The sequence below is a fragment of the Equus asinus genome, chromosome 26 (genome assembly GCF_041296235.1).
Source record: "Equus asinus isolate D_3611 breed Donkey chromosome 26, EquAss-T2T_v2, whole genome shotgun sequence".
Taxonomy (NCBI): domain Eukaryota; kingdom Metazoa; phylum Chordata; class Mammalia; order Perissodactyla; family Equidae; genus Equus; species Equus asinus.
The window spans coordinates 34,057,550-34,085,471 of NC_091815.1; the positions used below are offsets into that span (position 1 = coordinate 34,057,550).

Consider the following 27,922-nt stretch of genomic DNA (forward strand, 5'->3'; position numbering starts at 1 on the left):
CACAGGCTGAGGGAGGCTCAGGGGCCCCCACAGGAGCAAGATCAAGTGCATGGCATCACTCACGCCTATGGGAACTGGGGACAAAGGCAAACTTTCAGTCTATCTGGAAATCACCTGATACAAATCCGTACCCCAGCTTTACCTGTTTTCCACTGTGGAAGCACAGCCGGAAGCCTCGAGCTCGCCCCGGCAACAGAGAGAGGAAGGCCGCTGATGACACCCGTGGCCACTGAGCTACTGCCTTGGGGCTGGTGACTGATGACATGACATTTACATGTATTCTAAGACATACTGGAACGTCATGTATAACAGGTTCCTTCCCCCGTGCAACCCAGCATTTGCGTGTGTACGTATGTATGCGTGCCTAAACAACGTGTTGTTTAATTTTGCTTGTTTCTGAGTTCCAGAAACAGCATCCCACTCGACTCAGTCTTCTGGAACCTGCTCTTTTTACCCAACCTCCTCCTTCTAAGTTACCCACATTAAGAGCAGCTTTTCAGTTCTGCAATACATTTTATTGAGAAAAGCAACACACAATCACAGGTATTTCAGAGAGTCCAGCAAAGTGTACAGACAAATACAAGATTCCTGGGATGTAACTGGTTGGCTTCTGCCTCTGGACACACGACCATCACCCTGGGACTGACTGGGTTTGCTCCGGCACTGGGAGGCTCAGAACCAAGTCTGTGGCTGCTTCTGCCACCCGCGGCCAATTCAGCAGGCATTCTGTGGATTAACGATTATGCTGGGTTTCATCTCCATTGCTCGTTCACACGATAAATAGGACAGAGATTGTGCTAAAGACACAAAGCTAACCAGAAACAGTCCCTGCCCACAGGGGCTCACAATCTAACCCGTCAGCATAATGCAGCACGGCAAGCGTTACCAAAGGCGCGAGCTCAGGGTAGTGTGGGGCCCGCAGGACGGCTGCCTGACCCAGCCGAGAGAGCTTCCTGGAAGAGGTGAGGCCTAAGATAAGGAGACCCGGGGACGAGGAGGTGTGCCAGCCAGGCAAGTGAAGGCCTCCTGGCTAGAGTCTGACCCTTTGTCAACGCCTCGTTCAAGTCCCTCAGCTGACCCATCTTTCCTCCTCTGAAATTCCCCATCTCACTATCTGTTCTCTTCACAAGTCACTTCTTCGCCCTGGTGGTTGATTTCCACACGTGCACATCTTGTACTCATCCCAGGCTGCTGTGTCCTGGAGGACAGAGTCGTCTAACCTCAGTCTCTCCTCACTGCACCTGTGACTATGGTTGGACAGTGTGGCCACTTGGCGAACGCCGGTTGGGAGACAGGTGGTTGGCTCCCAGGTGGACCAGCTCTTCCCCAGCGCGGGGCTGGAGCGAGGAGGATGAGCTGGGTGGTCGTGGCAGTGGGCGGTTTCACCAGGTGAAAAAGGGCTCAGGATACACACAAGATACACGTGGAAGCCACGTCTACGAGGCTGCTGACAGGACCAGAGCACCTAGAATACTTTCTATTTGCTAACACGAAAAGTCAAACCACAAAACAGTTCTCTCAACAGCACAACTGTTTGAAAGAAACAAACACACAGTCAAGTATTTCATTGCAACCAAAAACTAGACAATAACTGCACCTCGGCCCCGGTGGACACCCGGGGACCCGAGGGCCCCGAGCCGCCGGGCTCAGTCGAAGGTGATGCGGAAGCTGCGCTCCTGCTCCTTGCGCCGGCCCTCGCACACCTTGGTCACCTCCTCCACCTTCCTCTGCAGCAGGGCCGAGTTCTGGTCGATCCACTGCAGCGAGTCCATGTGCGCGTTGAGGATCTTGCAGATCTGCTGCAGCGGGTCGCTGGTGTCGGCGGGGCCTCCGGACGTGTTCAGGTGCTCGATGATGTCCTTGAGGTCCTGGGCCATGCGCTTCAGCTGCGCGTCGATGTTCTCGGCCAGCTTGTAGGTCTTCTCGCGCTCCTCGTCGGCGTGCTGCAGGTACACGGTCCCGCTCTGCTCCTTCACCGACTCCTCCAGCGGGCTCAGCAGGTCTTCCAGCTCCTTCTGCTGAGACAGGATGAAGTCGAGCTCTTGGTCCAGCCTCTTCTGGTCCAGTTTCACCTTCTCCACCTCGCGGTGAAGGCTGGTGATCTTCTCCCCGTTCTCGATCAGCGTGCGGTCCCAGGCGTTGACCTGGGTGGCCTGCTGCAGGAAGTGCCGCTCCTGGTCCTCCAGCTCCAGGCTCCACTTGTTGATGAGACTCTCCAGCTGGGCGTAGGTCATCACGGGACTGGCGGAGACCCCAGCAGGTGCAATGGGGCCAGGCGCAGCGGTCACGGTGGCCGGCGTGTTGCTGGGGATCCCGGCTGGCGCCAGCGGTTTAAGATTCAAGGCAAAGCTGCTGGTGGTGGTGGTGGCGGCGGTGGATGCTGCTGTGGAGGTGGCAGAAGCTGCTCCAGGGGCCTTTAAGCTGAAGCCCAGCGCTCCAGCCCCGGAAGCTCCAGCTGTGGTTGTGGGGGCACAGAGGGCGAGGCTGGTGGTGGTGGACGAAGTTGGAGCCGTTGCTAGTGAGGCAAAGAGCGTGGGCCCCGCACTGGTGGTGGTAGCCGTGGGTGCGGGAGCAGCTGGCTGTGTGGCTCCCGCTCCCGTGGCTGCCAGAGTGGCCGGAGTGAACGGCAACCCGGCAAGTGCTGTGGGCTGGGCCGAACTCGCCATTGAGCCAATATTAAAACCGGAGGCCCCGGTCTGGGACGTGCTTCCACTGGTGAACGAGAACCCCCCAGGGGTGGTGGATGGAGCGGCAGAGGTGGTGGTGGTGGAGCCGAACACAAAGCCGCTGGGGGTCGTGCCCTGGCTGGAGGTGACGGTGCTCGAGATGGCGTTGGTGAGGGTGCTGCTGCCCAGCCCGAAGCCGCCGGGCTGTGCCGCGGCCGGGGTGGCAGCTGCGTTGCTCAAGTTGAGCTTTGGAGTGTTGATCCCCAAGGAAAAGCCGGATCCTCCTGCGGCAGGAGTGGTGGTTCCAAAACTGAATCCCGTGGTCTGTGTCGCCGGGGCCTGGGTGGTGAGTGAGAAGAGGCCAGTAGCAGGGGTACTCGCAGCTGGCTGGGTGGGAGCCCCAAAATTAAACCCGCCACTGCCAGACGTCGAGAAAGAAAACCCAGTGGCAGGTGTGGTTGTTGCTGTCTTTGCCGTGCCAAATGTGAACCCGCCTGTGGGGGCCCCAGTGCCTCCGAAATTAAACCCGCTCATGGCTCCAGATCTGGTGGCAGCAGCTACTCCAGCTTCCAGAGCAAATCTGCTGACGTCTGCAACCTTGGAAAGATTTTTAAAGCAAGGGAAGTGACATGATCAGATGGCAGTTTGGGAAAGGCAACCTAAGTAGCACGATGGAGCTCGAGTCAGAGGGTGGCAGGCCTGGATGATTATAATGTGCGGCCACCCCTCCTCCTCTTGCTGTGCAACCTAACCAGGCCATGCTAAACTAGGAAAGAAGGATCGGGAAGCAAAAGCCATGCCCTGGGGGTTCAGGCACTAGGAGCCTGATGTGCTTGAGGTGTGCACGGCCACGGTCCCGCACAAGCGGGCACCCCCACCGCCAAGAAGGAGAAGGCTGCTGGGCAGGCACCGAACCGACCTCAGCCCGAGGAGGGGGTCAGATTCGAGGTGCTTCCAGTGAGCGGGACTAGGGCACCAAGTAACCCCTTCAGGACCTGCTCCCCAGGTTTCCCTGCTGACTGAAGCAGGGCCTGAGGGCCGCCCTGAGCGCCTTTCTGGACCTCATGGAGAGAGACGGGCCCGGAAAGCTGAGCGGGACGGCGGGGCCGTGTGCACCAAAGGCCCCGTCCGTGCACACCCTCCACTATGTAGAGGGACGCAGAGCACTCTGGAGCGTCCGGGTGTCCCTTGCCCTCCCAGCTTCTAAGTCAGGGTGGGCACGAGACCTAAGTGCTGCGCCCCTGGCCGCAGTGACTGATTCAAGGAGACACTGAGACCCTAGCTGGCTGACCAGAGACTTCCCTGGGATTTCTCTCCAGGCACAGGGCACAGAGGATGTGCACCTGGGGCGGCCCCCATCTTCTCAGCCACCTGCAGTGGGAGATGATGAGCTGCCACCAGAGAGCGTGAGGGGAGAGAGGGAGAGAGGGAAGGAGACAGAGACAGAGAAACTCCCGGATGGACCCAGTCATGTTATGGCCCCAACTCCCTCTTCAGAAGCTCCAGAGCCGGCACGTTCCTGTTTAGTTTGAGCCGACTCAATTTCTGTCATTTCTGACTGAAAAGGCCCCAAGCAGAGCCACCTGTTTGCTGCAGAGTCAGAGGCTCCTGGGCGAGGAAAGGTCAGAGGGCATGATGGATGCAGGCGCTTTTAGGTAAAGGGTCAGACACCGAGCCTCGACTGTGGGCGCGATGCCGTCTGTCCACGGCCACTAACTCTCAGTACCGACTGGAGGCAGGAGTGCTGTCCCCGCGTCACAGATGAGGAAAGCGGGGCTCAGAGGGCTTCGGTGACATACCCCGGGTCACCCAGCAGGCAAGGGGCGGAGCCAGGAGCTGAGGCCAGGTCTCAGGCCTGCTCGCCGACTTCCACTGGCCCGATCCACGAACCTCCTCACCCAGCGCGGCACCGGTGACAGGGCATTTCCCTGCACCCAAGGAGGGATCGATCAGCTACTAGATATGAGGGGAGACCTGCGTTACACCCACTGATACTGTCTCTACCGATACACAAGAAATGTGCGAAACGACCAGAAAGGGCGCAAAGCAGAATGCAAATTGACCAGTGCAGCGTGATCTCACGGTGGAAAAACAGAAGTCTGCAGAAAGGGCTGGGAGGAAGCCAGCAGAAGGAGGGCAGGGGCTGTCTGTGGGCGCGGGGACTACAGGGTGACTGTCTCCTTTCTAATTTGCAGTAGTTTGCAAATGTTCCTTCTGTTTGCATAATGGAGAAACATAACGCTAAGCTTGGTTTTGGAGAGAGACCCAAATTATGCGGAGTGAATTCAACCTGAATTCACAGGTTTAACACAGCCAGGTTTTAAAAACACGAGACGCGAGTGGCACAGATTGAGTTACTGAATTAACAAGCGTCTCCGGGGCTGGCTCTCCATCAGCCCTTGTCTTACCTTAAAGGTGACGGGGGGTGGGGACCACAGGCTGGGCTGCAGGCAGCAGGGGAACGCGTCCCTGGATCTAACAGCGCGTCCCTGGATCTAACAGCGCGTTGGGCCCGGAGCCGTGTCTGAAGAGCTGTCTTTCCTGACTTTCTCGGGCGGCGGGGGCGGGGGGGGGGCCCTAAATGGTTTCCAGGGGAGTTGGTGTGGGAGGTCACACCAAAGACGCCCCCATCCTCACTCCTGGAACCTGTGAGTATGCTATCGTACGTGGCAAAAGGAATTTTCAGATATGACTCATTTAAGGGTTTTGAGGTGGGGAGATGACCTGGGTTAAACGGCGGCCCTCAGTGTCATCGCGGGTGCCCTTGTGAAGTGGAGGCCGAGGGATACTGGACTGGAGGACAGGCCACGTGACGACGGAGGCAGAGACCTGAGGGCCGCGCTTCCAACTTGGAGCGGGAGGAAGTGGCCACGAGCCAAGGAATGCAGGCGGTGGCTAGAAGCTGGAAAAGGTGAGCAACGAGATTCTACCCCGAGCTTCCAGAAGGAACCAGCCCTGCCGACACCCCGACTTGAGCCCTGTGGGACTGATTTTGGACTTCTGATCTCCTAAACTGTAAGAATAAATTTTCACTGTTTGCTGCCACTAGGTTTGCGACAATTTGTGCGCGCAGCCAGAAGAAGCGAGTACAGGTGGGAAGCAGAAAGTGACAGAGGTGAGGTGTGACCCCATGACTTCCTGGCGCCCTAGTATCAAACAACGGACAGCAACCTGAGGTTCCGTCCCCCATGAGGAAAGTGCTGAAGCGCGGCTGACGCCACCAGGGCCCCAGCCGGGGTGCTCGCGGTCACTGCCGCCTGTGCGGGCGCCTGTCTGCACCTCCACTTTGGGGATAGCCTGGGAGCTGGTGAGAAAAGAGAAGGGAGCCCGGGCAGGGCTGAGAAGACGCTCTCGTGAAAAAGACCTGGGGCTGTGGCTGACCTCAAGTTTACTCCGAATTCACGAATGCTCCCGGGTCCTCAGGCTGCACGGTGAGAAGAGCCGATTCCAACCGGGAGACCAGGGTGGTTTTTGGGCTTCAAACCGCGGCCCTGACGGCTGTGTGCCCAGCACGGTGCTCCATCCTCTCTCCTCAGCCAGACCCTCGGCTACCTTTACGACCAACCGTTCGCCCAGGGAAGCCAGGGTGACGACCCCAGTGTACAGAGGCAGAACACAGGCCAAGAAGAGGGAAGCCACGTGTCAGTCCTCCTCCCCAGGCCCTGCAAACTCCCTTTATCTCTGCTTCAGCAAACGGGCCCGTCTGGTCACGGGGCAAGCAGGCCTGCCTCGTGCCACGGCCGCTCTTCTGGCCCCAGCTTCCATCCAGCCCCCTCAGGTTCCTATTTTCCTGTCTCCAGGCACCAAGTTAGTTTCCAGACACAAGGAAACAATCTGGGTTTGAAGTCTGCTTCTGCCGCTTACTAGCTGTGGGTCCCTGGGCAAGCTACTCCTGAGCCGCCTCATGCCTCAGTTTCCCCATCTGTAACAAGGACAACGCCCTGCTCCTGTAAAGAATAAACAAGGTCACGACTGAGAAGCCAAGTGCCTGGCCCAGAGAAGGCACCCACGAGTCCTGTTTGCTCCTCCCTATTGCTCTTTGGCCCGTTTTATTTCTTGAAGTGTCCTCATGGAGTCTCCTAGCTTGAGTCGGAGAAACCTCCCCAAGGTCCACTGCGCCCTCTGCCTTCCCCGCAGACCCCCATTTTTGTTCGGTCTCCTCCTCCACGCAGCCACGTGCTGCTGGGGAGCCGATGGCCAGGCCCCTTCCCGGGGAGAGGGCACGCTCCTCGCTGCGGAGCCACCTCAAGCCGGGTCTGTCGTTACCAGCAGCAGAAGCGCCTGAACGGCTACACCTGCGTGCCTCAGTTCTCAAGACCTCAGCCCAAGAGAGTTTCTGCTATTAATAAGTTGCAGCTAAATTTTCCCAGACGAGTATTTACAAAAAAGCTCTTTATAGCTATTAAAAAACAAGAGAAAGAATCTGCTGTGGGGGCTTGCCTGGTTTAACGGTTCGGCAGTTAGGAAACGCCTCGACCGTTTCTGATACCCAGGTGCCGGGGATCTACTGACAGTGGGCACACGCACTGATCCCGCCCTGGGCTGTGCGCTTCACGTGGATCACTGCTCACTTACTCCTGAAAGCAGGTCCACTTGACAGACGAGGAGAGTGAGGCCCAGGGAGGTGACCTAGCCACAGCCCCTGCCCTGGAGGTAGCCAGAGACACGGCAAATGTCAGCTTCAGGCCCAGGGCTCCAGACAGGGAAAGGGCTGGGTCACATGTTCCGGGAGCACAGATGAGGTCTTCCCCTGGCTCAGGTCCCAAGGAGCAGAGGCCTCAGCTACAGCATGTGGGGTCAGCCGGGTTCAGCCGGGGGCACGGGTGGGGTCGGGAGGGGCAAGCGCAGCCTGGGCGAAGGCCCCGAGAGGGGCTGAAACAGCAGGTGTGTCTCCAGGGTCCTAAGCGATTTGGCTGGAGGGAGTGTGTGAGTGTATGTCCGTGCACATGTGCACACACACAAAGCCCCAGGCTGTCCAAACCCTGCACATTCCAAAGAAAGCACTGGCCCTTGCCTGGCTCCTGCGAGAGAACGTCCAAGCCCTGGGAGCGTCCTGCCTGATCAAGCGGGTCTTTACGGCGAGGCCCCGGGCCATGCGGTACTGGCCTGCCCTCCGGAGGGGGGGGAAGACTGAACACGACGGTCATCACACAGGCGCTCCACGCTGGATGACCGCCCCCAGCAAAAATCCTGGACACCAAGGCTCAGGCGAGCTGCCCTGGGGGGCAGTACCGCGTGTGTGTCGTCCACACTGCTGCTGGAGAATTAAGCGCCGTCCGTGAGTCCACTGGGAGAGACACTGAGGCTCCCGCCTGGCCTCTGCCCTCTGCCCCTTTCCCTTCGCTGATTCCAATCTCGATCCTTTTGCTGTGACTGCGACTCTAAGAGCTTTGCTGGGTTCTGAGTCCTTCTAGCGAACCCCGGAACCTAAGGGTGGTCTTGGGGACCCCTGACCACGATGTGTGTAGAGTGCCATGTAATGTAACAGGACAAGTTGGTGAGAAATGACATGCTAATGGCTCAGACTTTGTTTTCAGGGAGCCACGGAAGGCCTTTGAGGGGCAGTGGGGACCAATCTAGCCAGATAACCGTGTGGGGGATGGAGTGGAGGTGGGTAGAGGCTGGAGGTCGGGCAGCAGCGGAGATGGTCCAGGCCAAGACCCCAAGGCCTGAGCCAGGACTCTGAGCAGAGAGAAGAGGACCGCAATTTGGGAAATGTGTAAGTTTCTACCAAAATGAAATCAAGCGATGTTTCTGTCCCAGTGAACAAGGCCGCTGACAACCAAGCCTTTGGGAGTTTCTCACCAACGTGGCTGAACACATCACCCTCTCATGGGCTCCCACACAGGGTTTTCCACTTTTACCAAAGAGCCGAGCTTTCCTAAAAGAGAAGCTGACGGCGCTGGGGGAAGGAGGGAGGAACAGAAACTGCAGAAGCGGTGCTTTTCCTGGAGAAAGTGGAGGATGTGCTTGAGCGAGGTGCTCAGGGCTGGACGGCCACAGCTGCGGCTGTCAGCAGGTCGCCCCCAGTCTGAGGCCCGGAGGGAGGAGAAGCAGCTGCCTCGAGGTCACCGAGCGGGTTCCTGGCCGAGCGGCCCACCCTCTCACCCTGTCTTGCCTGACCTGCCTCTACCCTTGTTTTTCAAACCATGTCCACCCACCTTCACAGCCCAGGGAGCCGGAGAGAGAGCCAAGGGGATTCCAACCCAGACACAGCCCATCCCCGGCTTTGAGGACCACAGTTCTCTGCCGCCACCTCCAACTTCACCCAGGCCCGCTAACCTTACCTCTACCTTTAGCTCTCCCGCCACTCCCAATCCTCACTTGATCTAACTTATCTACTCTAACAGCTACCCAGCCCTACTCTGCGTACAGTGGCGACAACACAGAGGGAAAAAGGCCCATCCCCCGGGGTGCGGTCACAGAGAGCAGACAAATTCTCTGCAGTATAAGGATCATTCACACCACGGATGTTTTTGAGCACCTGCTGTGCACAGGCACCGTGCAGGGCCCTGGAAACGTGGCTGGGAACGATCAGAGGGAGGCCCTGCTCTCGCGGAGCTGCTGTTCCAGCAGGGGAGACAGACGGGGAACCACAAACATCACCAAGAAATTCCACAGCGTGTTAGAAGAGGTTAAGTGTTCTGGAAGAGAGAAAACGTGGGGGCGCCGGTGCAGGGGTGAAGGTTAAATTAACGGAGGCGTATCAGAGGGAGGAGAGTTCGAGCTCAAGGGAGGAGCTGCAACAAGGTCCTGACGTGGGACAAGAACAGCAGTGCCAGTGTGATGAGGGGCAGGTGTCACTGTTACCGGCCTTGGGACTCTCCGCCCCTCCCTGGCAAAGGCCCTCTCCTTCGGTACCTGGCACAGGGGCGCCTGGGAACGAAGATGGGGGACCTCAGCCTTGCAGCAACAGGAAAGGAAGGAGGAAGAAGGATGTGGAGGTTGTGTGTGGCAGACAGAATAACGGCCTCCACGTGTCTACGTCCTAATCCTGGAGCCTGCGAATATGTGACGTGAGGGGCAAAACGGACTTTACAGATGTGATGAAATTAAGGGTTTTGAGATGGGGAGAGCACCCTGGATATCTGTGTGCGCCCTAAATGTCATCATGAGGGTCCTTAAGTGGAGATGTGACCACGGAAGAACGTTCTGAGAGACGCTGCGCCGCTGGTTTTGAAGACAGAGGAAGGGGCCACCAGCCAAGGAATGCAGGCGGCTCTAGAAGCCGGGAAAGGCAAAAAATGGATTCTTCCCCACAGTCTCCGGAAGGAAGCAGCCCTGTGGACCCATCTGGGATTTCTGGCCTCTAAAACTGTAGGAGGATAAATGTGTTGCTTTAAGCCACTGCTTTGTGATAACTTGTTACAACAGCAACAGGAAACTGATACAGGGTCGGGGAGAAAGGAGGAGCAGGAACTAAATCTAGACAAAGGCTTGGGAAGCACACCCTGGAAGTGGGGGTGGCCATGGGGCTGCAATCGCCGGGGAGCTGGTGGGGAAAGAACAGTGAGCGGCGATCCTGAAAATCTGGACAGCCCCCGCCACTGGGTGACCACCCCAGGGGTGTGGGTGTGACACCCGGCAACGACAGGCCAGGTGTGATGGAGGCAGGGACAAGGTGGCCCGGGAACACCAAGGAGGGCTGGAGAGGGTGTCAGCCCCAGGGGCAGGATTTCTCTGTTTTGTTCACTGCTGTATCCCCAGCACCTAGAGCATGCCTGGTATGCAGCAGGCACTCAATAAATAATTGTGACTGACCGCCTGATAACTAATAACTACCATTTCCTGAGCACCGCCTGTGTACTAGTACTGTGCTAGGAGCACCGGCAGCAGCACACTGAACCCTTTCTGGATGGGAAACAGGCTCAGAGAGGTGACGTGACTCCTCCAAAGTCACACAGCAGCAAACACTAGGCCCTGGACGGGAATCCAGATCTTTCTGGGGCCAAGTCCTGAAGTTCTACCTGGGGCAGGGGAGGAGATGGCAGAATTACGTCTTAAGGGATGAGTGGGGTCCTCTGGGTGGACATGCCGCCGAGGGAGTGACACACATACAGGCCAGGCTCTGTACAGCTGTGGCTGGAGCAGCAGGCTGTGGGAGGTGGGGCCGGGCCACAGAGTCAGAGTGCCAGGCTAGTCCCTCCACCGGTGACAAAGGCCTGATGCCGTTTCCCTTCCTGACCCCACCGCTGCCCTTCATCTTCTCCCCTGAGGCCTGAGCGACCCTTCCACAACGTGGTTGGCCCACTGGGGCCGAGGCAGCTGCCGCCCCCACCTTGGAACAGAAATCCTGTTCGCTGGGGGCAGCCGCGAGCACAGCTGGCTGAAGGACTCTACCTCCCAGGGCTCCGGCAGCGGGCAGACCGCTGTCACGAGGAGCCGAGACTGCGACTTCTGTGCGCTCTGGGGACAGGGGCCTTCGCCCGTCCTTTTCTGTCAGTTCCCTGGAAGACACAGCTCAGCAAAGAGGAGCAGCCCCGAGTCCCCGCCCATCCACTCCTAGCACTGGGATCTTAGATTCTAATTCAGCCCTCACGCCTCAGTTTCCTCATCTGAAAAAAGGGGACGATGGCTCAAGAGCCACACAATCTCCGTGAAGACGAGACGGTCTGATGCGAGTCAGGCACTTCGCACAGCGCCTGGGGTCTCCTGGGGCCCAGGAAACGTTAACCTCTCATAAAGTAACGCAAGTTCTGGAGAGACTGCACCCAACGCTCCTGGCATTCGGCCCACAGCCACCAGGTGGCGCTGGCGACAATGCTGAGCCCAGGCGGCTCAGGAAGGACAGGCGCTGTGCCGGTGGGAACTACCCTTTCACCTACGGAATCAGCTATTTAAGACTTGGAGGATGTGAGACCACGGGGCTCAGAGACCAGAGGATCAGAGCAGAGATGAGAGGAAGAGAGGAAAAGGGGAAGATCAGAGACTGAGGGGACCTGTGCCTTGGGCCACCACCAGCCCAGCCCTGGGAATTGGATCCCAGTTGAGGCTCAAACGCCCGGCTGGTACCACTGCCCTGTGTGCTAGGGCAGCGACTCCCTGTCGGCTCCCCTGTCCCCCACCGTCATCTCCCCAGGCTGTCTCCCCAACATGTCAACCAGAACTCACCGTCTGCTCTCCCCAAGTCCACCAACTCTGCGTCTTCGATATCTCAAATGGGTTCCCCTCTCCCCCGAGGCAAAGAAAAACCCTCCAACCCTCAGCAACAGACGAGCTCCAAGAGCCTGCCTTTCGAGAATGGAATCAACTGAGAAGCCGTGAGCGGCCCCTGACCAGCCCTCCGCCACGGCAGGAGTGTGCTGGGGGCTCCCGATCAGGGAGGAGGCAGTGTGGCCGGACCAGAGCGAGGCACGAAGCCACAGGAGGGTTCCGAGGTGTCAGGATCTGACTCACGTTTGGAAAGACTCACCCAGGCTGCTGGGGGCGGGGATGGGCAAGACTCTTGCGGTCCCCTTGGGGGAGCTGGTGGTGGCCTGGGCTACTGTCTGGCACTTCCATAACCACGCTGCCTGGTGGGCACGGCCGGCCCAGGCTGCAGGAAACAGCCTCAGAGAGGGGCAGTGCACACACAGACAGAGAGGGGCGGAACTGCGTTTTGAAGCCAGTCCACAGCAAGGACCGCTCGGTGCTCACCTCCCTCTAAAGGCCACCTCTCCTCCACACTACAGCCTTCCCCAACAGGGAAGGCGGGATAGATGCCCACCTGGGATTCTGGTCCTGATTTCCTGCGTCCTGCTCCTCCCTAAGGATGGCACACTCAAGCCCTTTCACCCCCCCAGGTATAACCAACTTGCATTAAGTATTAGAGACCTTGCGGAGACAGACAAACAGGGGGCCTGTCTGTCTATCTGTCTGCTCCTCAGGGGGAGGGGCCGTAGAAACCCTCACTGCCTGTCAGGCTTCCAGTCCGAATCACATGAAGGGATCGCTAATGTCATGTAATGTCATGCAAATTAAGTGCAGAGAAGGCACTGTCACACGTGTTCCACTCCTCAACCTACGCAGTGACATATCACTGGGTATTTTTTAAAATGAAAATTGAATTATTTTTGTGAATAGGTAGTTGCTCACATGGTTCGACGTTCAAAAGGTACAAAAGGGGACACAGTGGTCTCCATCCTCCCCCGTCCCCCAGAGCCACCAGCTCTCTTCCCTGGGGACAAGCTGTTAGGTTTCTTGTGCCTCCTCCCAGAGATTGTCGGGGCATTTAAACAAACGCACAGTTTGCACCCTCCCACGCTGTGCACACGGTCCTGCCACACGCACCACACTGCACGTTCACTTACGTAGCTCAGGAGTCACTCTCCGCAGGCTTCCAGGCTGCTGGAGGGAAGCCCGCTGGGCCAGCCACCGACACCTGGCCTTGGCTGCCGGCTGCTCAGGGTGGCCTCAGGCTGGCACCCAAATGCTTCTTGGATTCATAGCTTCTCAATCATCTCTCTTCTTCCTTCCTTCCCTCGAAAACACCATCTCTGCCTCAAGAAGTCACTGCACGGCTAATTAGCAATTACTCTCTCCTTCCTGCTCCTGAGGCCCAAGACTGCCCCCAAAGGAGCTCAGGTCGGGGACAAACAGCAATTTTCCCCATGGGGAAAGCAAATGAGTTAAGACATGAGTGGAACAGACATCAGGAAACAAGCAGAAGGGTAGATTTTAAGGAAGATTCTAGAGCCACTCAATATAAAATAATAAGACTGGAAAAGATCTGAGGAATACTCTGGTGCTGGTGCCTTTTTTGCCAAGCACAGTTTTGTTTTTCTCTTGTATTGAGAGATTCTTTTTTCTCTAACAGCATTTTTTTTGCTGAGGAAGATTGGCCCTGAGCTAACATCTGTTGCCAATCCTCCTCTTTTTGTATGTCAGCCACTGCGATGGCATGGCCACTGACAAGACAAGTGGTGTAGGTCCACGCCCGGGAAGCGAACCTGGTTTGCTAAAGCAGAGCGCCAAACTTAACTGCTAGGCCACAGGGGCTGGCCCTGATAACTGCATTTTTAGCACTTAAACTTTAACTTCACAGTTCACATATCAGTCCTGTCTTCAAAATATTGTTTAGAACATCACCGACAAAGCTAAGATTCCTTTGATCACTGTCCTCCACCCTGGTCCCTGGCCCCGTGAGAGACCCCTGTTAAGAGCTGTGGTGTATCTTTTTTTTTTTAAAGATTTTATTTTTTCTTTTTCTCCCCAAAGACCCCCAGTACATAGTTGTATGTATTTTAGTTGTGGGTCCTTCTAGTTGTGGTACGTGGGATGCCGCATTAGCATGGCCTGATGAGCAGCGCCATGTCTGTGCCCAGGATCCGAATCGGTGAAACCCTGGGCTGCTGAAGCAGAGTGCACGAACTTAACCACTCGGCCATGGGGCCGGCCCCCTGTGGTGTATCTTTTATCTGTGTATCTGTGTGCGCGTTCACAGCCAGAGGAAATGTGTTTATTCCTGTGTTTTCCCTGCTACGCCAAGTGTCACACTGTATGTGTCACTCTCCAACTTGTCCTTTTCCAAACATGTTTTTCATTTCTTCTAGCCGCTGTCAATCAGTCTATGATATGACGATACCACATTTTATTGATCCATGCCTCTACTGATGGACATTTAGGACGTGTCCAATTTTTCCTTATTAACAGCACAGCAACGAGCACACTTGGTCCTGCTTTCTGGGGCAGAGGCACAGACACTTTTCCAGGGCCGATCCCCAGATGGAGAATTGCTGGCCATGGACTCTTGCATTTTGGTTTGACTAGGGACTAGCACATTGCCCTGGAACCTGCATGGACCTGTTTTTATTCTAAGTGCCAGCACCTGATACGACCATTCCCTCCAACCTGCCAGCACCTGAGATTAGGAAAGTCCTGCCAATCTGATGTACCAACTGCATTCATTAAAAAATAATAATAAAAGCCCTAACCACTCAGCATCCACTGTGTGCCACCATGTGTTGGGTAACTCACAAATATACCTCATTTGTTCAGTGAACAAACATCACTGAGAGTTAGGAGAGGACAGACCTTGTGCTGGGCAAACAAAGACAATATGGCATGGTCACTACCCTCCAAAACCTGAGCATTGTTTAAATGCGATAAAAGAAAAGCCACCACAATTGAAAACAAGTATTCAAACAAAACCTTGTACACAACGCTTCACAGGAGCATTATTCCCAAAAGCCAAAAGGTGCCCTCATCTCCGACCGCTGTTTGCCTCCGTCATTCCACTCCAGTCCCATCAGCCTCCTTTTGCTCTTCAGAAGTGCCTAAAGCACTCCTGCCTGAGGGCCTTTGCACTTGCTGTTCCCTCGCCCCTGCAAGGCTCTCCCCGCAGATGTCCACATGGCTTACTCCCTTACCTCCTGCAGGTCTGTGCTAAAACGTCACCTGCTCAGCAAGCTCCTCCCTGGCTATGCTTAGGGCTTGGTACCATCTGAAACATAACACACTGAACTGATGGATCTCGCTGTCTGTCTCCGCATTCGAGAGTCAGCTCCACGAGCTGTACAACAGCTGCCCCTACTAACCGGTTTAGTTCTCACCCTCCCACCACAAGGCAGGTACCATCCGCGTCTCCCTTTTAGAGTTAAGCAACTTGTCCAATGTCAACATCAATGTCAAAGTCAGAAAGAATAAGAGAAGGTCCTTGCCCTGAGATAATTCAGAGTTTACTGAGGGTACCAGACAGAGAGAGAAATTATAGGATGACAAGATGGACACCACGAAAGTGCTTTGCTTAGAACCCACTGGAAGCTGGGGGGAAGTGGCAACTTACTCTGCCTGGGGGCTGTGGGAAGGGAGGGTCATGGAAATGCTTCTAGAAGAGGAAGGGATGTTGAAGCCTGTTTTGAGGGATGTGGAGGAGTTAGTCAGGTAGGAAGGGGTTAGATCAATGTCATTCCAGGCCAAAGCTCAGACGGGCAAGGGCCTGCTGGTCTGGGGCACGATGCTAAACCCTGTGTTAAAACACATGACGCCAAAGAAGACACACAAATGGTGGACAAGCATGGGAGAAGATGCTCAGCATCATCAGCCATCATGAAACGCAGGTCAAAACCACGACATACCAGTTCACACCCACTAGGACGGCAACAACAAAAAGATGGACAATATCAAGTGTCGGAGAGGATATGGAGAAACTGGAACTCTCATCCATTAATAGCGGGAACGAAAAATGGCGCAGCCACTTTGGGAACAGTTGGGCAGTTCCTCAAAAGGTTAAACATAGTGTTAGCCTATAATCCAGCAATTCCACTCCCAGGTATCTCCCAAGAGAAATGAAAACCAATGTCCACACAAAACTTGTACATGCATATTCATAATAGCCAAAAGGTAGAAACCAGCCAAATGCCCATCAATTGAAGAATGGGTAAAATGTAGGAGATCCACACAATGGGACATAATTCAGCCCTAAAGAATGAAGTGTTGATACACGCCACAAAATGGACGAACCCAGAAAACCAGACACAAAGGACCACCCAATGTAGGACTCCACTTACGAGAAACGTCCAGAATAGACAAATCCCTAGAGACAGGAAGCAGATTAGTGGTTGCCTAGGGCTGGGGGAATGGGGAGTGACGGCCAATGGATATGGCTTCTTTTCAGAGCGTTGAAAATGCTCTAAGACTAGATTGTGGTGATGGGTGCACAACTGTGGATGTAGTAAAAACCACCGAACTGTACACTTTAATAAACGGGTGTGAATGACAGTACCTCAATAAAGCCACGAAATCAACCAACCAAGCAAGGGATGCTGGGAAAGGGTTGAGGGTGGGCAGGGCCTGGGCAGAGCACTTTCTTAAGACAGGATCCCACTTTCTTCTGGGGATAAGAAAAACTGGTTGAGAACAGGCTGGGGAGGAGAATGGAGTTCAAATGCTCCAGCCAGCTGGGAGGCCATCAGGGGGCTTCACGGGGAAGGCAGCCGGGCACGGATACAACGTGAAGACATCAAGAGTGGGGAGAAGGCTCTGGAGCACAGCAGGCGGGCGTGTGCGCGTGTAGACAGACCGCACACACCTGAGCGCCCCCCCCACCCAGCCTCTCTCCTGTAATCAACACCAGCGTCCCAGGGGAGGGGCCGTGATGTCAGCGGGGGAGGGAGGGACCCATCCAGGCCAGGTTGTGGCAGAGACGGTTGCCATGGAGACGGCTTCTCTGGGGACCAGGTGAACGCTGCCAGGGGTGGGGGTAGGGTGGCTTTGATTCTGAGAGTTAGAACCAAGCGGAGCCCCCGCCACCCCTGGGTACCAGTCACCACACTAACGTTTCTGGCACTTACGTGCCGGGCCCTGCTCGCAGCGCCTCACCTGCGCTGCCTCACAACCTCGTGAAGCGGGAACCATCAACAACCCCATTTTACAGACGAGCAAAGTGAAGTCAAGAGAATTTAGGGAGCCTGCCTCAAGTCACACAGGTAGTCAGGACTGACCCAGGCTGTCCGGCCCCAGAGCTGAGCTGGGGCCTCATGAGCCTCTCCAACGCGACATTTTCCCACCCCCGCCACCATGCGCCACGTCCAGTACCCCCTTTCCATTCTCTGACGACACAGCGGGCCACCTCCAGGGCCTTCCTCAGATCTCACTCTCCAGTCCAGGCCAGCGCCGTCCGGCTCCCCCAGCGGTGGGCTGGCCTCCTGGGCTGGGAGTGAACAGTGGGCTTCGGCTGCTCCTTCCTGTCCCCCCCTCAGGAATCTGATCCTGCTCTGGCTGGGGGCGGGCAGGAGGGGCAGGAGGAGAGGGCAAAGCTGCTGACCCTCGACCTCTCCGTGAGGCATCCCAACATGCCTGTGAAGGGGCACCTGGCAGCCCCGGGGCCTGGCTTTCCTGCTGCGGCCCCATCTCTGCTCCACTCCCCTCTCTTGCTCCCGTCAGCTCCCACCGTGACTGGTGCTGTTACTTCCTCTGTGCCCAAGCAACCCTGTGGAACTGCGCATCCGTGGCCCAACATGTGGCAGGGGCACAGGCCACACCGAGGCTGCCCCCTCTGCCCCGCCACTGCTCTCCACCTGTCTTCCTCAGCTTGGCAGGATGAGCTGTGAGGAAGGGAAGGCAGCCCGCGCAGTCAGGCCCTGGGGCTCTCCTGGTGCACACAATTTCACAGAACACCCACCACAGCAAAGGCCACCCTGACTGTGGTGGACCGAGAGAAAAATAAGACCGCTCCGGAGTCCCGTCTCAACACAGACAGAAACACAAACATTGTCCAAAGCACAAAAATGACCGAACCCTCCTGGCTCAGAGCCGACGACAGCTGCTTCTTAACCCAGCATCAGCTCCACCCATCACTCCCTCTGGATAACATGGAGATGCCTGGTCAGGGACTTGCCCCGCCTCCCTGAACCCTCCCGTCACCGGACCTGCCCTGCTCCTCCAACATGTCTTCTCTAACACCCCCTTACTGAGAGGACCCTTGGGCCTCCACGGTGGGCGATCCCCCAGCTGGAGCCCTCTGGCTGTAGGCGCAGATGGCTGAGAGGGAACAGACGGGGTAATAAGATGCCAGCACCCTCTCAGCAGGCACCCAACCCTCACTGACGATATTCTAGAGACTCCTTCCCTGCTCCCCACAACCACCCCCCTCAGGACTTTACAGGGCATTGGGCTGAGTCTGAGCGAGGCCCTGCTGTGTCCTCATCTTGCTCAGTCCAGCAGGGAGGGGTGCGGCCTGACTTCTCAGTGACTCTAGAATGAGAAGCACTTGGGTCCTTTTGTTCTCTGCTATGGGCAGAGTGGATTACAGATTTGGGGGCGGGGGGCGTCACTGAACACAAAGGTCAGGAAGGACCCACAGCCTGAGCCTCTCTACATTTGTGGTTTGTTGGGGTTTCTCTGAATTACTCACTAACCTTTTAAAACTTAAATCTCGCAGAAAAATCTGATTTCCAATTTCTCCTGTAAAACCAGCTGTGCACCGCCAGGCCGGCACTGTTGCCTGGCAGACGGGCTGTCCCTGAGCAGCAGTCGTGTCTTCCAGGTGGCCCAGGGCCTCTGCAGGCCACGTCTGAGACAGGGCCTGCGGGGATGGCCCACTCGCTGAGCCAGGCACTGTTCTGGGCATTTGCAAGTATCATCTCCACGCTCCTCACCACTGCCCTCCCTGGAGGGTTCTGCTATTGTCCCCACCTTATTGATGAGGCCACCGCAGCACAAGCGGGCACGGTATCTAGCTGGAGCCCACAGCGCGGTAAGGTGGTGGTGCCCTGAGCTCCAGGACATTAGGTCATCAATTACCTTCAGTGTGTCCTGTCCTTTTCCTATAGCCAGTCCGTGAGCCCGTGACAGAGGGGGCACCCCAGGGCTGGCCCTAGGATTTATCTCCCAGAGGAGGAAACTGAGGCTCCAAGAGGGGAGGTATGGTGGGCTGGATAAGGGTCCTCCAAAGATGCCCACAGTCCAAGCCCCAGAACCTGTGGATGTGACCCCATGTGACAAAAGGGACTTCACAGATGTGACTAAATCGAGGACCTTTGATGGAGGCGTTAGCCTGGATTATCAGTGAGGGCCCTAATGCAATCACAAGGGCCTCTATAAGAGGGAAATAGGAGCTGTGATGATGGGAGCAGAGGCTGGAGCGATGTGAGGAAGACGCCACAAGCCAAGGAACGCAGGTGCCTCTAGAAGCTGGAAAAGGCAAGGAAATGGACTCTGCCCTAGACCCTCCAGAAGGAGCACAGGCCTGCAGACCCATTTTAGACTTTCTGGTCTCCAGAACTGAAAGGGAACCAATGTGTGCTGTTTTCGGCCACTAAGTTTGTGGCAATTTGTTTCAGCAGCTAACTGGCAGACTAACACAGAAGACGACCACCCAGGATGCCAGAGCCGGCGCAGGAGCGCAGGGGTTCACTGGGTCCTAAGAGCTGCGGCTGCTTCTGCCAAGGGAGAAGCAGGAGCGAGGGGAGGGAAGGGGCTCCTGAGGACTCTGAGCTCCTGGGCCACGTGGCAGGCCTGTGCTTGCAGGTCCAGCCCCCGCACTGCCCTTTCCCCAGCTGAGCCGGCCTTGGCCTTCCTGCTCTTGTTTGCCAGGACGCATACCTCCAACCCGTCCCCCTGGCCTGTGTGACCTGGACACCTGCCCCTGCGCCTCGTTAGGGACCACAGCGTTGAACGCCCAGCCTCTGTGCACGAGCAACTCACTGAAAAATGAACTGACGTCTACTGAGGCAGCAGCAGAGGCCGGGGGCTGTGGCATCGGTTCTGGGAATCAGGAGGGTCCTGACCTTGCCTTCTAAGTGCTCGGGGAACGGTCATGTACACAGACATCTGTCTGCGAGGTGGCTGTGAAAGCGGAACAAAGTGTGGTGGGGACAGGAAGAGAAACAAACACGACAGACCCTGAGCTCTGACTAAATGCTGGGCCTGACCTATCTCGTTTCATAGCATCCTCCCAGCACCCTGACCCTCACAGAGAAGTGACTAACGTCCCTGACCGGGCAGGCCCCAAGCTGGGAAGTTTACATACACTGACGCACTTAATCCTCACCACAAGCCCATGAGGTGGGTTCTTATCCCCATTTCTTGGATGAGGAAACTGAGTCACAGAGAGAAGATGTCCCTTGCCGAGGGTCTCCGAAGTGGTGGAGTTGGGATGTGAAACCAGTAGGCTGGCTCCAGAGTCCACGCTCTGAGCCGCTCTGCAGAAGGCAGCAAGGCTCAGGCAGAGGAAGGACCACGTCTGCATCCCCGGCCAGGACTAAGTGATGTGGGCTCGGAGGCCAACTGGGTCCACCTGATGCAAACTCGCTGCCTCTTCCATCACGCCAGGCCGCCCCCTGGATTGGGAAACCAGGGAGAGGTTGCTGCAACAGCACAGGTGAGGAGGGCCTCCCCCAGGGCAGGGGGGAATCAATAGAGTTTGGCAATGTGAGCAGCAGACCTGAGGTGAAGGTCCAGCCTGGGTGACCTCCCGGCAGGCTGTGCCCTGAGCCAGGGGTCAGGGACCCCGGAGATCTGAGGGGAGAGAGGTTCTCCCTGGGGGTTGGAGGGCCTTGGAAGCTGGGCAGAACTGCTGAGGCCTGGGTTCTAACTAGCAGTGTGGTTGTGCTCAACGCCTTTCACCTCTTGGGGCCCCAGTCTCGTCCCCTGCAAGGCAAGTGGGTTAATCTCTGTGATCTGGGGCCTCTTCTTGGCATGAGTCTCAGAATCCCAGGGCCCTGCACAGGTGGCTGCTCTCCCTTCCCCTCCACCACCCCCTCCCTTGCTGTGCTGGGACCTCTCCCAGATCCCGGGCTCTAGTGCTCTAACCAGGAATGGTTGCCAGGTGCGCTGGGGCCCCCTAGAGAATCTCCCCACTCCCCCTCCCCATCCAAGAGCCTGGGTGATGCAACCTGCCTGCAATGGCCACCTCACTCCCCAATCCTGGCTCCTCCGCACCGACAAAGAGTCCCCAGCAGCCCCACCCATGCTCCCAGCCCCAGCTCGGGGGCTGAAGGGGCTGGGCACCTGGACCCTGGAGGACTCTGTGAAGCTGGAGGAGGCCAGGGCATCTGAGTCCCAGACGGGCCATGGGGCCAGGTCAGGGGTGGGCACAGGAGACGGCTCAGGGTGCCAAGACCTGGGCTCACAGGTAGCCACTGATGACCCACTGCCCATAAATTAGAACCTGCTTGGAAGGCCCAGGGAGCTAAGTGTGCGAAATGGCAGCCACTCAGCAGGACTGAGTCAAGCTGCTGGTGGGGGGCACCTGGCACCAGGGCTGAACCAGGTGGCATCCAACGGCTAGAGAAAAAAAGCACAAGGGACTGGGACATGGGGACCAGGGTCTGTGCCCCAAGGTCTTCTCAGTCAGCACACACCGCACACTCGTTTCCAGCCATCAAAAATATCTCCTCCCTGGCCATCCTCTCAAGAACCCACCATCCCAGTCTGAGATAAAACCAAACTGAGGGACATGCCATGGAATACCCAACCAGCACTCTCCAAAATTGTCGGCGTCACGAGACACAAGCAGAGTTTGAGGACCTGCCGCAGACAGAGGCGGCTGAGGAGACGTGAGGACTAAATGGAACACGGCATCCTGGACAGGATCCTGGAACAGAAAAGGGCATCAGGGGACAACTGGTGAAATCAGTACCGTGTGAAGTTTAGTTAATAGAAACAGACCGACGTCGGGTCCTTAGCGGTGACAAATGTGCCACAGAGATGTAAGATGTCAACCACGGGGGAACTGGATGAGGGGTACACGGAAACGCTACTATCTTTGTGACTTTTCCGTAAATTTAAAATTATCGCAAAAGAAAGCGTTTAAAGAGAAATACTCCACATAGTGCACGGGCATAACCTAGGTCTTTTCAGAAGAGAAGACGGGGGGATGCTGTGCCTCCCCACAGCCAGCAGAGCCCACCCTCACCTCACCCGCCATCGCTCACGATTGATACTGAGAAGCGGAAGGAGGGCAGCCCCTAAGACTCACTTAAAAGGTGGAAGATCTTCTAAAGCACTTACCGCTTAGCAATGGAAATAAAACACATACACCACAATGACAATAATAACAGTCTCCGTTACGTAGCACCTACTGTGTGCCAGGCATGAGTTTAAAATGCTTGACCTGGACTAATTCATTTCATCCTCATTAACAGAACTAAGATTAGGTACCAATAATGGCCGCGAACACTGGTACGTTTCTATTAACCAGACTCCACACTTTATTCTGGTCCTATTAATGGAAACTGAGGCACAGGGAAGTGAGGGGAAATTCCCAGCAAGCTAATAAGTGGGGTGTGGTCAGGGTTTGAAGGCAACAACCCGGCTCCAGAGGCTGTGCTTTTAACCCACTCCATGCTGCCTAGGTGTCACGTAGCCCCCATACAGGCAGAGTGGACAGTAAGAGCCCTGAGGGAAGGCGGTCAGATCCCAAGGACGTCCTGCACCAACAGAAGCCTGCCTACGTTCATCCCCAGATGCCTCTCAAGATCAGGTGGCTCCCACCTTCTCTGGATCTCCACTGAGTCTCATAAACGCCACAGAAACGATGAAAAGTCGAACTCCAGGTGCAGCGTCCCGACGTGGACGGCGGCAGGCTGGGACAGGGAGGGGTCTCCGCAGCGGAGGAAAGACCCACATGCACTTGGGCTGGTGGAGGGCCCAGCGCCCAGGGAGGGGAGCTCTCCCCTTTTAGCAAATGGGAGTGTGGGTCTCCCTATTTTGGGCAGGGCTGGAACACTGATCCAGCGGGGGCGGCGGAGGCCGAGGACCATCTGAAAGGAAGTCAGGGTGAAGAGCAGGAACAGAACGATGAACCAAGTGTCCCTAAAGGAGTGGCGAGGACGAGGGCTGCGGAGAGGTGGGCAGGGGATGGAGAAGAGAGCCAGGGCGATGCTGCCCGAATTCCCTGCACCAAGAAAGGGCGCGGCGTCCAGAATTCGGAGTGGAGGAGGGGCGCGATGGCTGGAAACTGGGGAGTAAAGGCGACACAAGAATGACCTATGCGCAGGTGTTGGACGCTCAAGAGTCTGGGGCCCCTGCCAGGAGGGGAGGAAGGGGTGAGACCGAGGCCCCGTGTTCCCATTAGTAATAAAATACGTTGAACAGGCCCGTGGGAGCCGGGCTCTGGGGTTACAGGTCCCCACTCACTTGATGCTCACGAACCACCCCACCAGGTAGAGCCGATTATTCTCATTTTACAGACAATTCCCCATCTATGAGGCCAGAGAACTTAAGGGATGTGCCCAAGGCCACCCTCGCAGCTCTGAAATCTGAATGGAGCGCGGCCTGTGACTCACGCCAGACTCGAACCCACAAGGAGGGATGGGCAAAGGCAGCTGCGGGGAGGAGACGAGCATGTGGCTGGCCGGAAACTAGTGAACAGGGGAAAGGAGACGAGAGAGGCCGGTGCGGGTCTCGGGGCAGAGGAGAGGCCGAATGCCCAGAGTGGCAGGGAGGAGGGACGGGACCCCAGAGCCGGGGGAAGGGGACCCGAACCCCGGAGTCGGAGGCAAGCGAGGGCCGGACTCCCGGGGTCGGAAAGAAGAAGGGGCTGGACCCTCTGGAGCAGAAGAATGAAAGGGGCCGCATCCCGGGATCCCGAGGGGGCACCAGGCCCGCCTCCCGGTTGGGGCCCGCGGGGGCGGGGCGCGGAGGGATCCGAGCGGGCCGTGCTGCGCCGCCCCCAGTATATCTGTCCCCAATCCCCGGGGCCGCCTCAGTCCCCGTCTTCAGCTCACGATCTCTCCTCACACTACCCCGAGGCTACCTCCGCCCGCGTAGCCCCAACCATGGCTCTGTAGCCGCCACCCCTCCGCGCCCACGGGCCCCTCTCCGCGCTCACCGCGCCTGCGCTCTCCTCTCCCGCCTTCCTTCTTCAGCCGAGGCCGCCGCCGCCTCTCCTCTCCGCAGCCATGGAGTGAGTAACCGCTCGCCCCTCCCTCTCCAACCGCCTTTCCCGCCCTTTCGAAGCTCGCGGCCCGCACGACCCGGCCTGGGCGCTGGGGAGACGAAAGCAAGGAATCACGGTCGCGCAGGCGCAGAAGAGGGAAGACGGGCGGTCGGCCCGCGGCGGAGCATGCGCACTCCGCCCGATGGGGGGGGAGGGTGCGTTCTTCCAGAGAATCTTGGTGTTTAAAGACGGCCCGCGGGAAGTTGCGCCTGCGCACTAGCCCCTCGAACCATTCTGTCCGCGCGCGGTTGCTCAGGCGTCAGCCCACCGGAGTCCGTATTTGTGTGCGAAGGGCGGGCAGTAAGCAATCGCACATGCGCACTGACCCCCAGAGGGGCGGAGCATGCGCTTTGGCCCTGGGCGAGAGAACCGCGTGTGAAAGGGTGGGGGTGGGGAGCTGTTCTGCGCCGGCCCCGCCCCCACATCCTTCCGGCTCCACATTGCTCAGGCGCACTGAGTAGTTTCCCCTCTTTCATTCAGGCACCTGTTGGGGCGGGGGCTGGCGTAGATTGACAGGGTAGAAGGCGGGACTTAGGGGCAACCTGTTAGAAGGGGGTGGAGCTAGGACCACAGCTATCGCGAGGAGTGGGGCTTGAGGGAGCCCATTGTGTGAAGGGGCGGGGCTAAGCGACTCGTAGCTGGGGGGTGGGGTTTCGATCCGAGAAAGGGGTGGGGCCTCTGGGGAATCATCGGGGAGGGGTGGAGCTAAGACAAACAGTGGGGGGCGGGACTTAGTGGGTCGGCGGAGGTCACCGCAAAGTTCAAAGGGCAGAGTGGGATTTGAGTGGATCACGTTGATGAAAGGGCGGGGCAGGGGGCAATTCCCCTGGGAACTGATTTGAGATGGACTTTAGCGAGGGGATGGGGCCTAAAGGAAATATTTTAGGGGAAGGGGGTGTGACTGGCAGAAAATTCCCCTGGGATTGAGTTTTTTTATGAAGGGGAATCGGGGGTGGGGGGGGGGCCCTTAAGGAAATTACCCTGGGAGAACATTAGGTTTCTGTATTGGAAGGATTGGGCTTGGGAATTCTGAAGAAAAGCGAGTCCTCCCTAAAGAGAATTCCCTTGGGAGTGCATGGGCCTCAGAGATCTGGGGAAAGAAAGGGCAGATTTAGAATTCGGAGAGGGCAAGCCCCAAGCCCAGTTGGAAACGGGAGGGAGGACCCCCGGGGAGGTGGGGGTGTGGCTTGGTTTCCCTGTGACTTTGGCGCTGGGGGAGGTCGGCCTCTGACCCCAGCGCTGTTTTCTCCCCCTGTAGGTCCTCCACTTCCGCCTTGGTGCCTGTCTTCGCCCAGCTGAGCAACGTCCAGAGCCTCCTCCCTGCTGTCGGTGCAGCCTCCTTCGTTGCCGTCCGTGCCCAGCACCTGTGTTGCTGCTATGTCACTCCTGGCGACCCTGGGGCTGGAGCTGGACAGGGCCCTGCTCCCAGCTGGCGGGCTGGGCTGGCTTGTAGACTATGGGAAACTCCCCCTGGCCCCTGCCCCCCTGGGCCCCTATGAGGTCCTTGGGGGAGCCCTGGAGGGCGGGCTTCCAGGGGGGGGAGAGCCCCTGGCAGGTAAGGGCAGGCAAAGAATGGAGGTGGGGTGAGCTGGGGTGTGGGGGCAGGAGAGGAAGAATTCATTCATTCATTCATTCATTCATCCCATAGACATTGATTGAGCACCTCCAAGATGTCAGGCACTGTTTCAGGTGCTGGGGATACAGATGGGAACAAGACTGACACCATCTTTCCCCTCCTGGAGCTTGCACTCCAGTGGGGAGACAGACAAGAGACAAAGTCAATGATAATGTATTGGAATAAGTGAGAAACAGCCATCGAGCTGAAAAATGACAACGGGGACCTAGTTTAGAGTGTATAGCCAGGAAACTCTCTCCAAGTAGGTAGGCTTTTGGCTGAAGCCTAAAGGATGGGAAGGAATGAGTGAAAAGACCCACGGGAAGAGCTTTTCAGCAGGAGGGAACAGCACATGCAGAGGCCCCAAGGCAGGAATGATTTTATTCATTAGTGTATCCCCAACTCTTGGCACATAGTGGGTTTTCAATAATTAATGAATCAGGGATGAAACAGAGTATGTTGTGTATGTGCCGTCTAGTTTGCCTTTTAAGAATAAACTAGAGAGTAAATCAGAGAAACCACCGAGGTAGAATAATCAGTCAAGAGGATGTTGGGATGGTTGACGTAATGGCTGGTTGACTGTTTTGTTGTTTGAGTCGTTGGTTGGTTGACTCGTTCACTGATTGGTTTGTTAAAAGGTTGATTGCTTGGTTGACTGATTCATTTAGTTGGTTGATTGGGTGGTTGGTTGACTGGTGGTTGGTTGGTTGGTTAATTGGTTAGTTAGATGTCTGACTGGTTTTTTGGTTGGATGGTTTGTTGGTTGGCTGACTGATTTGATGACTCATTGGTCGGTCGGTTGACTGCTTGGCTGATTGGTGGTTTTACTCAATGAATGGGATGAACCAGACGGACATGAGTGAGCACCAGGTTGGGTGGAGGATCAAGAACTCACGGACCTTTATGTCCCCCCCAATCCTCCAGGTGACGGCTTCTCTGACTGGATGACTGAGCGGGTTGACTTTACAGCCCTCCTCCCTCTGGAGCCCCCCTTACCCCCAGGAGCCCTCCCCCCACCTTCCCCACCCCCACCTGACCTGGAAGCCATGGCCTCCCTCCTCAAGAAGGAGCTGGAGCAGATGGAAGACTTCTTCCTTGATGCCCCACTCCTCCCACCATCCTCCCCGCCACCGCCACCACCACCGCCATCACCCCCAGCACCCTCCCTGCCCCTCCCCCTCCCCACCTTTGACCTCCCTCAGCCCCCTGCCCTGGACACCCTTGACTTGCTGGCCATCTACTGCCGCAGTGAGGCCGGGCAGGGCGACTCGGGGTTGGCGCCCCTGCCTCCCCCACAGCAGCCCCCTCCTCCTCCACCTCAACCCTCTCGCGCGGCCCCCTACCCCCATCCTGCCGCCACCCGAGGGGACCGCAAGCAAAAGAAGAGAGACCAGAACAAGTCGGCAGCTCTGAGGTACCGCCAGAGGAAGCGGGCAGAGGGCGAGGCCCTGGAGGGCGAGTGCCAGGGGCTGGAGGCACGGAACCGGGAGCTGAGGGAGAGGGCTGAGTCGGTGGAGCGGGAGATCCAGTACGTCAAGGATCTGCTCATCGAAGTGTACAAGGCTCGAAGCCAGAGGACCCGCAGCAGCTAGCCGGGCAGGGGCTTTGGGCGGTAGGGGGCGCTGGTCCTCAGCTCTGGGTCACTTCTGTTTTCCGGAGCTGAGGAGGGAGGGTCCCTGTCATCCCCTTGCCTCCACCTTCATTCCAAACATCCCTCTCCCCCCGCCCCCCGCTTTTATCCTTGTCCCCTCTCTTGTCCATTTTGCTCCCCTCGTCCCTCCCCAGAATCCTGGAATGTTTGGCCATAGGAGTGACGTCTACACTCCTCAAGGAAGAGCTGGGGGGCTGAAGCCCACAGGGGACTCGGGGAGCAGGGCAGAGCTTGGAAACCTGGTCTCCAACAGGGACGCGAGGGCAGGAAGCTATGCAGAATCACTATGCAAATGAGGAAGGGGAGCCATCGGGGCCACAAGGGAGGGTTTGAAGAATGGCACCCTTGTAATAAGCAAAAAAAAAAAAAAAACAAGCCAAGGGACCTGGGGGAGCTCCATTTGGGTGGGGAGCCGAAAGGCGGCCGAGTTCACAGAGCAGGTGGCTATGCAGGCAGATGGGAGGCAGGCGGGGCGGGGGATGGCCGTCGTGGGTGACTGGCTGTGCATTTTAGCTCTGGGGGGCATCAGTGTTTCGTGAAGGTGTTGGGGGAGGGGCCGCCTCTAGGTGAGGGAGGGAGGGGACCGATCCTTTGGGGGTTGTGAGCGGAAATAAAATGAAGAACTTCCT

At 57.1% G+C, this 27,922-nt stretch overlaps 2 protein-coding genes across 2 annotated transcripts; one reads left to right on the plus strand and one right to left on the minus strand.

Annotated features, from left to right (window-relative positions):
• Nucleotides 1-493: 493 nt before the first annotated feature.
• Nucleotides 494-24,351, minus strand: NUP62 (nucleoporin 62). The gene is made up of 2 exons (XM_014830301.3): nt 23,920-24,351; nt 494-3,263 (listed from the first exon to the last, which is right to left on the minus strand). The coding sequence occupies exon 2, from the start codon at nt 3,198-3,200 to the stop codon at nt 1,647-1,649; it is 1,554 nt and encodes a 517-aa protein (XP_014685787.1). The 5' UTR covers nt 3,201-3,263; nt 23,920-24,351; the 3' UTR covers nt 494-1,646.
• ATF5 (activating transcription factor 5) lies at nt 23,054-27,920 on the plus strand. Its single transcript, XM_014830303.3, has 3 exons — nt 23,054-23,994; nt 25,286-25,582; nt 26,567-27,920. The coding sequence occupies exons 2-3, from the start codon at nt 25,405-25,407 to the stop codon at nt 27,232-27,234; spliced, it is 846 nt and encodes a 281-aa protein (XP_014685789.2). The 5' UTR covers nt 23,054-23,994; nt 25,286-25,404; the 3' UTR covers nt 27,235-27,920.
• The last annotated feature ends 2 nt before the right edge of the window (nt 27,921-27,922 follow it).